This window comes from Peromyscus maniculatus, chromosome 8 (assembly GCF_049852395.1).
Source record: "Peromyscus maniculatus bairdii isolate BWxNUB_F1_BW_parent chromosome 8, HU_Pman_BW_mat_3.1, whole genome shotgun sequence".
Classification (NCBI taxonomy): domain Eukaryota; kingdom Metazoa; phylum Chordata; class Mammalia; order Rodentia; family Cricetidae; genus Peromyscus; species Peromyscus maniculatus.
Window position 1 is genome coordinate 86884031 of NC_134859.1, and position 11520 is coordinate 86895550.

At 43.6% G+C, this 11520-nt stretch overlaps 1 protein-coding gene and 1 pseudogene across 1 annotated transcript; one reads left to right on the forward strand and one right to left on the reverse strand.

Moving 5' to 3' along the window:
• Nucleotides 1-2205: 2205 nt before the first annotated feature.
• Nucleotides 2206-2787, reverse strand: LOC143274496 (large ribosomal subunit protein uL22 pseudogene; annotated as a pseudogene).
• A 396-nt stretch (nt 2788-3183) lies between these two features.
• On the forward strand, nt 3184-3843 carry LOC121831589 (uncharacterized). Its single transcript, XM_076544004.1, has one exon. It carries the CDS (start codon nt 3184-3186, stop codon nt 3841-3843), a length of 660 nt encoding a protein of 219 aa, XP_076400119.1.
• Nucleotides 3844-11520: the final 7677 nt, after the last annotated feature.

The following is an 11520-nucleotide window of genomic DNA, read 5'->3' on the forward strand; positions in this document are numbered from 1 at the left end:
TGAATCTGAGTTTTGAATTTTTAGATTTGTGTGTTTATCTTGGAATGCCTGTAGAGGCCAGGGAGATTGGCAGGGACTGATGATCTGGAAAGGGCTTAAAAGACAAGAGACAGTAGAACACATGTCAATAAAAATAGAGAGGTAGACTATTTTGGTGGAAATGTGTGCAGAGAGCTAGTAGGGGAATGGAGAATAATACAGAGTGGAGATGAGAGTTAATCAAAACTAATGATGTGCTAAAAGTTAACTGGAGATTATTATTTTCTACACTAGTTGACAAGTATAATAAGAAGAGTCTGAATGGAAGTACCCTGCATGGGTAGTGCAGCTCCCAGAAGCTATAGGCAATTAAACAAAATCCTAGGTTGGGGTATGTGATAAAACACCCTATGAGAAGCCCACAGGTCTCCAAAACAACACACACTATTAGCTTTTGATTACCCACCAGACCAGGCTAGTAAGACCCTACTGCTGAAAACATCATATGATTTGGTCATAGGACATAGAGAAAAGAGTTAGTAATGTAACCAGAGTTATGTTGCCCATAACTGCCTACCATGCTTATGAAAGCAACCCTAATTAAACTCAGTGGGATGGACACACACAAACAAACACAGAAAGACACAGACACAAACACACACAATGAACACTGGAGGGAATCTTTGGAGGAATAAGAAAGGTTCAGTGGAAGAGAAATCCAAGAGAGTGATTAGAAATGGTATGATCAAAACATATTATTTGCATATATGAAATCAATAAAAGGCATCATGAAAGAAGCCTTTAATCCTTGCATGCAAGAGAGAGAGTTAGGAGAATCTTTGTGATATTTGGGCCATGATGGTCTACACAATGAATTCCAGGCTAGTCAGTGCTTCATAGAGAAAGTGTTTTGAAAAAAAATGAAGAATAAAAGGATAAAAATGAAAATAATGAAAATAAAACACTTTAAATAAACCCAATAACATTCAAAGTATTTTCATAAAAAAACCTTCAAGACAGATTTCTGAAAAGTGAAGATGTAAAGCAGTCCAGAAAATGAAGAAGAAAGACAGACAGAGGACAGGGTTTTAGAGATCCAGGCAGATGGAAGGAAATCAGGAGATCACCAGTCTAAGATCACTACTCCTGCTGACAGCAAGATGTGCACTGGAGTCACCAGCTCACCCTCATTTGTCTGGATCTTAGCATTTCATCCACATGAGCTCCTGGGAGCAGAGAGTCAGCCAGGATTATTGATAACCACATCTATCCAGGAGCAGACAGTCAGTCAGGATTAATTGTCACTACATCTACCCAGGAGCAGACAGTCAGTCAGGACTGATGGTCAGCACAACTACCCTGGAGAGGACAGTCAAGACTGGTGGTCACCACACTCCACCGATGTCTCCTTATTTCTAATATGCTGTTTCTTTTTATACCCATCAGTTCTGGGTTCCAATCTGCTATGAAACACATCATCCCATATACCCTTATCTCAAACCACCTTTAAATGAAACCCACATACACAGGGATAGGAAATCACACAGAGATTGACACCTGGGACACTTTGGAATTGGGCTTTGTGGGCAACGCTCAGGGAACTAGGCGGAGCGTACATCATTGTTAATATAGCACCATCATACCTGTGGTGATACTGTGTTCCCCAAAATATTGTGCACCCTAATAAATTTATCTAGGGTCAGTGAACAGACAGCCACTAGATAGAGAGGCTAGAAAATGGTGGCACTCATGCCTTTAATCCTAACATTCCAGAGACAAAAATCCCTCTGGATCTCTGTGAGTTCAAGGCTACATTGGAAACAGCCAGTCATGGTAACACATGCCTTTAATCTCAAGAAGTGAGCCTTTAATTCCAGGGAGTGATGGCAAAAACATAAAGATATATAAGACATGAAGACCAGAAACTAGAAGCATTTGGCTGGTTAAGCTTTCAGGCTTCTAGCAGCAGTTCAGCTGAGATTCATTCTGGATGAGGACTCAGAGGATTCCAGTCTGAGCTGAGGAATTTGCAAGGTGAGGTAGCTGTGGCTTGTTCTGCTTCTCTGATCTTCCAGCATTCACGCCAATACCTGGCTCCAGGTTTGTTTTTATTAAGGAGACCTTTTAAGATTCATGCTACACATACCCAGAGACATGTATCAATCTAAATGTAGATAGCAGAAAAAAGTTGTAAGACAAACTGACCTTTTTTTTTTTTTTTTTACTTCTATCTGCATTTATTTTATGTGGAATTTATTCCCGTGCCATAAGTTTTTGTTTCTTCAGTTTCTTCTGGGATATCTTCTTCTTCTGTGCAACCTCCCTTTCTGGCTTTGGAACAATGTGTTCCTTTTCAGTGAGGATCATCTCGATGTGGCAGAGGGAGCTCATGTATGGGTTAATCCAGCCATGAGCTCTGTAAGACCATAGGCACATCTTAGGTGCTTTCTTCACCTGCATGTGTTCAATGACTAGAGAATCCCCATCTAAACCCTTAAGTTCAGCATTACTCTCTGCATTCGTAAGCATGTGCAGCAAAAATTCAGCACTCTTTTTAGGCCACCGGCCCTGTGTCCAGCACCATTGTTTGGCCTGGGCACACCTACCGGCCCCACCATTATACCGCCAGAAAGGCACACATTGCTTCATTAAAGTGACATCTTTCAGATATTTGGTGGCTTTTCGGATATGCATACCCTTGTTGGCCTGGGCAGTTTCACGGGTGTTCTTAAAGTGAACCGGAAGATTTGAACCTCTGGATTTGCATTATTTTGTAGGGTTTTCTGGGTCAAGCGTGTAGCAAACCATCTTCACGGGTCACGTGAGGCTGCTTACAGGAAGAGGAAGTGCTCAAGAACAAACTAATCTTGACCTTCCCATGGAGGCAGGAGCTACCAAAGGACCAAAGATGGTGATGAGAGTTACAACAGTGCTGAAGGAATGAACCCATGACTTATTGGAACAAGTTCAAGTGAGCTATTCCCAAGTAAGCAATGAACACTTTCAAATGATTCAGAGCATTAGGTGAGAATTTCCTTCTTCAAAAACACAAATTAAATATGGAAATGGTACACAAAGAAGAAGAGTCTTTCTGATTGGCCCAAACCTTGAAGGACAGTTGTATAAAAGGCCCTGACTGGAAGAACTTGCTACACTGTTGAAAACTCACCTGTGAACAGACTATCACCCTCCACACCTGATACCATGACCCTCTGCTGCTGCCCACCTTGCTGTCAGCCTAGCTGCTGCAGCACCACCTGCTGCAAGACCACCTCTTGCTGTGAATCCAGCAGCTGCCCTGAGTCCATCTGCTGCCAGCCTTGCTGTCCCCCAAGTTGCTGCTGCATACCCTGCTGCCAGTCCAGCTGCTGCAACATCAAGTCTGTCAGCAACTGCTGCCAGCCCTGCTGCCCACCAACATGCTCTGAAAGCACATGCTGCAAGACCACCTGTTGCAAGCCAACCTGTGTGAGCATCTGCTGCAGCACACCCTGCTGCCAGCCCTGCTGCTGTGTGCCCAGCTGCTGCCCGCCCTGCTGCTGTGAGCCCAGCTGCTGCCAGCCCAGCTCCATAAACATTAGCTGTCAACCAGCTTGCTGTGAAACCAGTTGCTGCAAGAATACCTGTTGCAAAACAAATTGTGTGACCATTGCTTGCAGCCCACCCTGCTGCCAGCCCTGCTGCTGTGTGCCCACCTGCTGCCTGCCCTGCTGCTGTGTGCCCAGCTGCTGCCAGCCCAGCTCCATAAAGATCAACTGTCAACCAACTTGCTGTGAAACCACTTGCCGCAAGACCACCTCTTTTCAACCAACCTGTGTGAGCATCAGTTGCAGCACACCCTGCTGCCAGCCCTGCTGCTGCTGACCAGCTCCACAAAGGAACATCTGCACTGCCATGCTCTTGGGAGAGCTGATGTGACCTAGCAACACAAAGCCACATCTCAACATTTGCTGGCCACCTTCATGTTCTCACCAGGAAACCTGACCAATATAAATTCCTACCTACGTGTTGGAAATGCATTGAGGAAGGATGGAGTCTCTCACCCTCACTCTCCTCTTACCCAAGATTATGGATCTTTTGCCATCTTCATAGGGGCTCATGTGAAGGTCTGGAATCAGTTTAAGTTCTGAGCCAAGATCTTTAGATCTCTCACCAAATAACTTAACAAAACACTTCCCCAACAATAACTATTTAACCACTTATCTTCTCAACTGGATTTTCTTTTGAATTTCCCCAGATTTTTGTGTACTGTTTTCTTCTTTCTGGTCACCTATGAGTTGTGTACCTGGAAGCAAGCAATTTTAATAAACTCTGTGGGATCATCATTCTATATTGTCTATCATTTTATAAATTTGATAAATCACTTAATGAAAAGTACACAGAATCAATAGACTTTCAAATGTTCAACATGGTGCAAAGCATTAATAACACTAGCATGTTGGTGAACAGCCAATCAATGGAGAGTTTCTAGCTGGAATAATTGAAAGTTAACACCCAGTGGTTGCCGTCTTCCTAGTTCCTCCACCTCAGCTCCCATAAACCAAGGGTCTGTTCTCTCCTTTCCTCTCTGACTTTTATAAACATTACTTGGATGGAATCATTTATAACAGTGGCTTTTCTGTCATATTCTCTTTATCACATCTTATCAGTTCACAATGGGATAGGCATAAACTTAGAAGTATCAATATCCCTCTAGAATTTGGATTTCAACCATGTCATTTGCTAAAAAAACAGGGGTATATGTGATTATCATGTTGAATAAAATAAACCAAATTGGAAAAGACAAATTATCAAGCAAGTGTTCTCACTTGGAAACCAAGATTTTACATAGGAATTTCAAATTGGATAGATTGTCTGTAAGAACAAGAGGAGGGACTGTGGAAGAACAAATATATGAGTACATGAGTGCGTGATATGCTTAAAGGGGACTACATAGATTGAAGTCACTATATTCTATAAATGGGCATGATTAAAATAAAAATGTAAATTATAAAATACTCCAATTTCAATGATCTTGAACAAATATCCTGAGATATGGCTACCAAGTCATAATGTCCCTTTCCTTTTACTTTTTTGAGGAGTCTTTGTAACGTTCTGCACACCTGCTTTTCATCACATTCCATTTGCTGTGTAAGAGTACCAGTTTCTGGGGCTAGAGAGATGGCTCAGCTCTTAAGAGCACACACAGCTCTTGAGGGCACCTGGGCTCAGTACCCACCATCCACATAGCAGCTCACAACCACCTATAATTCGGGTGCCAAGACATCCAATGACCTCTTCTGGCATCCCTGGGCATGTGCTGTACATACATACATACAGGCAAAATACTTGTATACATAAAATGTAATATGTGTACGTACATATGTGCAGTCAAAACAATCATGTACAAAAAATAAAATATATAAACCTTTTTAAATTTTTTAAAGTTTGAAGAGGCCCAATCCTCCACACACTTGTCAACACCTTTTGATTTCTTCTATTTCTGATACTAGATAGACAACATTCAGATACAGCAGTTGTTAATATTCCAGTGCTTGCTGATATCTCATGACATCAGGGAAAATAAAGGAGACAAGAAAAGAACCATGTCCCTCTGCTGTGCTGTGCTGTGCAAGCCCTGTCTCAGTGCTCATGTAGTTATCTGTAGAGGAATAGCATTCCTTCCCACCACCTGCACCAGGACCTGCTCTCCTCATCTCTGAGTTACTCCTTTCCACAAAATGACTCTGTAGCTACTTGTGTTATTCTCTTTAAAAAAAAAACCAACAAGAGTCTATTTATGTAGCCCTGGCTGTTCTGGAATTCTCTCTGTAATGCACCCTGGCAGGAACTCACAGAGATCTGCCTGCCTCTTCCTCCCAAATGCTTGTTTTAAAGGTGTGTGCTGCACACCTGGACACATATGTGCTTACAAGTTGTGCCCTCCACAGGGAATCTCAACACGTGATATCTGTCTTAAGCACCAGGATTTATAGTTTTCATGATTAGTTCTCTGACATAATGTAACTTTTGCTACCATTGAAAACTTTCTCAACCCCTGGAAAATGTTATTTCTGGAACCCAGAGTTAATGTTTCATACGTGTCATTTCTCTAGCCAGCCATGAAGACATCCAGATCCTTTGAAACAGGGTATGGTAGGAGGATGAGTAAAAATGCTCTAAAATACATTATGCTGACCTGAAGTCCACCCTGAGATTCATTTCCATCCTAAGATACACCTCCCTAGTTAATTGCTGACTGACAGCATCATCTCCTGCCTGCCAGCCTTCAGCCCACACTCAAACCAGGTCATAGGAGAATTAAAGGAATAGGAAGTTCACCAAAAGTGGATTACCACCCTGAATAGTTCAAGGATGATGTTCTTATTCATTATCTAAAGTCCTCCTCTGTCTCCCCTGACCCACTAGAGACTCTCTCATCCTTCATTTATATAAAAAGTTGTTTGACCTGTCACTTCTCCCTTCCTGGACTCAGACCAAGAATGAGGGCCATGGCTCAGTGGTATCTCAGCCCTTTCCATTATTCCTAGAAGGATAAGAAGACCTTGTTTGAGAATAGAAACTCCTTTATTTTATCCCTTCATTCAACGCCTTGAAGCCAGTTATGAGTTTATCTGTCATAAAAGCCAACTTGTTTATGAATATATAAAGATATGAATGTTTGTCTACAGGTATTATGTGTACCATACAAGCACAGTGCCCACAGAAGCCAGAAGAAGGCAACTGATTCCCTGGAACTAGAGTTACAGACAGTAGTGAACTGCCATATAGGTGCTGAGAACTAAATCTGTGCTCTCTGCAAGAGCATCCATTGGTTTTAACAACTGAGCTATCTCCCCCGACCCCAAAGTGCCTTCTTACCAACTCAGAGCTTCACCTATGATGTCTTTGAAAGTCTCAATGTCTCTGTCAGTAGAGTAGCTAGCTGTCTTCCCAAAGACCCAGAGCTTGCCTATTTTTCTGCTTATGGATCTGGTGACAATCTGGTAGCATCAGCTTCTTAGTTATGTTTAGTTAGCAGGCACATTTCTCCAGAGTTTCCTCAGTGAATTAAGCTGGCACATTCTTTGTTTAAACCTTAAAACCTCTATAAGTGAGAAGAGACAAAAAGCAGACTGCTATAACTTGTAAGTGTTCAGAAGAATGTTAATATATGAAAACATTAGTATGCTGCCAGGAATCTAAGCACAGACCCTTACAGAATAGTTGTGTTGGCTTTTTCTTACTTTGTGAGTAACATTATTATTATTATTATTATTATTATTATTTACTTATTGTTATTATTATTTACTTATTGTTATTATATTGTTTAATTAATCAAATTTATTCCTTGACAGTTTCAAACATGTTTATAATGCATACTGACTGCTCTTATGCCCTACATTCCCTGATTTCAGTGCCACCGATAACTACCAATCAACTTCATATGAATCTCTTTTCTATACTCATTTTTATTTGTTTTGGTGAGTGGCCCAAAGACTTTAAGCAGGGCTGTCCAAGTGTCCAGGGATTTGGAGCTATCCACTGAGCATGGTGATCTCAGCAAGGGGAACAAATCTGAAGACTCTTCCTCACCCAGAACTTATAAATATAGTTCAACAAAGAAGCATTGGGTCTAATGAGCCCCTCCCCTATCAATCATTCATTATTGACAGGGCTGATCTTGTACATGTTCAGTGAAACTAAATACATCTGCTATGAGTTTGTAAAAATCAATGGCTGTCCTGAGATTTGGAGCATAACATTTTACAGACATACTCCCATCCTCCAGTTCTTACATTCTTCCTGCCCCTTTTTCTCAGTTATCTCTGAACATTACAGGGGGTGGCACAAATGTCTTCCTTGGTGCTGGTCCATCAATCATCATGTATTCTCAGCATCTTGGGCAGCTATGAGACTGTGTATTCACTACCATTGGCTGCAGAGAGGCTTCTCTGATTAAGGCTGAGAAAAGAGCTTTGGTCTATAGAAATAAACATAGATATTTAGAAGGTAGTTTGATGCCATATCAATGAGTTAAACAATAGAAGTATAAGTTCCTCCAACATACCTAAGAACTTCCCAGTCATGGGAAATTGAATGGGTTTACAATACCAGGCATGGATTCCTTCCTGTGCAGCAGGCCTCAAGTGTAACTGAAAGGCATAAATGTGGTGGTATTTTGTTCCCCCAAAATATTGTGCATGCTAATAAACTTACCTGTGGTCAGAGAACAGGACAGCCACAATATTAAACCTAGAGGATAGGCAGTGGTAGCACATGCCTTTAATCCTAGCATTCCAGAGGCAGAAATCCCTCTGGATCTCTGTGAGTTCAAGGCCACATTGGAAACAACCAGGCATGGTGACACATGCCTTTAATCCCAAGAAGTGAGCCTTTAATCCCAGCGAATGATGGTAGTAGGCAGAAAGATATATATAATGCGTGAGGACCAGAAACTAGAAGCATTTGACTGGTTAAGCTTTCAGGCTTCTAACAGAAGTTCAGCTGAGATGAGGACTCAGAGGTTTCCAGTCTGAGGAAACAGTACCAGTTGAGGAATTGGCAAGGTGAGATAGCTGTGGCTTGTTCTGCTCCTCTGATCTTCTAACATTCACTGTAATACCCAGCTCCAGTTTTGTTTTTGATTAATAAGACTCTTTAAGATTCCTGCTACACATAAACACTTGTGACATTGTTACCCAAGGTTGCCTGGCAGGTTGCTTTTGCAGTTTGTAGTGTCAAAGTTAGGAAAGACTGTTGATAACAGACACCATAACCAGCACCACCACAGTAACCTCTATAGTTCTTTCTGGCATATTGATAGCTCACCATAGGGAGAAAGCTCCCAACTCAGTTTCAGATTGCTTTCTCTGAACATTTGACCATGGTGCGTGCTATCTTCAACTATGTGGTCTTATTCTCTATTTCCTTTTGCTTCTTTTTTAAATACATTTTTTATTTAGAGATTTTCTATTTATTTTACATACCAACCACAGATTCCCCTGTCCTCTCTCCTCCCACACTCCAGCATGCCCCCCAACCCACCCCTCATTCCCACGTCCTCCATGGCAATGTCTCCACTGGGGAGTCAGCAGAGCCTGATACATTCAGTTGAAACAGGTCCAAGCCCCTCCTTCCTGCACCAGTACTGCACAAAGTCTCACCGTAGGCACTAGGTTCTAAAAAGCCTGCTCGGCAGCCGACAGGGATATTCAGACCCGGCGGCAGCCGGCAGAGACATCCAGGCCCAGCGGCGGTCCACAGAGGTAGACAGGCCCGGCGGCGGAGACAAGCAGACGCAGGTAGGCCTGTGGCGGGGGCCCGTGGAGGTAGACGGGCCCAGCGGCGGCAGCCGACAGGGATATTCAGACCCGGCGGCAGCTGGCAGAGACACTCAGGCCCAGCGGCGGCCCACAGAGGTAGACGGGCCCAGCAGCGGCCCGCTGAGGTAAATGGGCCCGGCGGCAGCGGCCAACAGGGACATTCAGGCCCGGCGGCAGCCGGCAGAGACATTCAGGCCCAGCAGCGGCCCACAGAGGTAGACAGGCCCGGCGGCAGAGACAAGCAGACGCAGGTAGGCCTGCGGCGGCGGCCCGTGGAGGTAGACGGGCCCAGCAACAGCCCGCTGAGGTAGACGTGCCCAGCGGCGGCAGCCGACAGGGATATTCAGACCCGGCGGCAGCCGGCAGAGACATTCAGGCCCAGCGGCGGTCCACAGAGGTAGACAGGCCCGGCGGCGGAGACAAGCAGACACAGGTAGGCCTGTGGCGGCGGCCTGTGGAGGTAGACGGACCCAGCGGCAGCCCGCTGAGGTAGACGTGCCCGGCGGCAGCGGCCGACAGAGACATTCAGGCCCGGTGGCGGCCCCCAGAGGCAGACAGAACCAGCGGCAGCTGACAGGGACCACAGGCCCGGCGGAGGACCGCAGAGGTAAACAGGCCCAGGGACGGAGACAAGCAGACGCAGCTTGGAACAGGGACGCCCCTAACCCCAACAACTGGGGAAGAAGCTATCTCCGTGGGTCAGAACCAGAACGAATCTGAACACTCCATCTGAGGACAACCCAGGGCCCAGCTGCTGATCCTGTGAAACCCAACAACTCGGAGGTGTTGGTGAGACTACCCTGCTCAGCTGAAACCCATCTGGGAGAGGATTCAGATGCCTACAGTTTAAAGTCTGAAGAAACAAGATCAGCTGAGGAGTTGACAAATGAACAAAAAGTGACCTGAGAACACAGAAGAAGGCGCTACCCAGACACCAAACCAGATCACCAGAATCATAAGTATATAATTCACCGATCGAAATCAGCTGCCCCTGAAGAAATAGCCCAATAGCACCAATTTAACCAAGAACCACTACTAAACCAAGACTAAAAATTAGAACAAGAGAGGCACTCTCAGACACAGACACCACCTGCACCTCACAGAGGAAGAGATGAGCAGACGCCAGTGCAAAAATACAGGCAACAACATAAAGACCTATATGGCAACATCAGAACCTAGTGATTCTACACCTGCAAGACCTAAACATACCATGACAGAAGAAGCAGAAGAAATCAACCCTAAAAATGACATTAAGAAGATGATAGAGGCCCTTAAAGAAGAAATAAAACATTCCCTCAATGAGGAAATAAAAACTTTACTTAAAGAGGAATTGAAAAACTACCTTAAAGAGGAAATAAAAACTTTCCTTAAAGAGGAAATAAAAAACTCCCTTAAAGAGGAAATAAAAACTTCCCTTAAAGAGGAAATGAAAAACTCCATTAAAGAGGAAATAAAAAACTCCCTTAAAGAAATGGAAGAAAAAACGAACAAAAAATGGGAAGAAATCAAAGAAAGCCAAGAAAAAGCAATTAAACAGATGAAAGAAACATTCCAAGATCTGAAAAATGAATTTGAGACAATAAAGAAAACACATGCTGAGGGAATGCTGGAAATAGAAATCCTGACAAAACGAACAGGAACTACAGAAACAAGCATAACCAACCGATTGCAAGAGATGGAACAGATAATCTCTGACACTAAAGACACGATAGAGAAAATAGATTCGTCAGTCAAAGAAAACAATAAAGACAAAAAAGTCCTAACACAAAACGTCCAGAAAATTTGGGACACCATGAAAAGACCAAACCTAAGAATAATAGGGATAGAAGAAGGAGAAGAATACCAACTCAAAGGCACAGAAAATATATTCAACAAAATCATAGAAGAAAACTTTCCTAACCTAAAGAAAGAAATACCTATGAAGATACAAGAAGCTTACAGAACACCGAATAGGCTAAAAAGCCTGCTCATGCACTAGGGACAGGTCCTGATCCCACTGCCTGTGGGCCCCCTATACAGTTCAAGCGAAACACCTGTCTTGCTTATCCAGTGGGGCTAGTCAAGTACTATGGGGGCTCCTCAGCTATAGTCCAATAGTTTGGCTAGTTGTCTCTGTACTTTTTCCAGTCGTGGTCTCGATATCCTTTGCTCATAGAATAACTCCTCTCTCTCATCAATTGGCCTTCTGGAACTCTGCCTAGGACCCAGCTGTGGATCTCTGCATCTGTTTCCATTA

Excerpts from the sequence above, each read along its gene's own strand:
- LOC121831589 (XM_076544004.1), top strand. The coding sequence starts at position 3,184 with ATGACCCTCTGCTGCTGCCCACCTTGCTGTCAGCCTAGCTGCTGCAGC.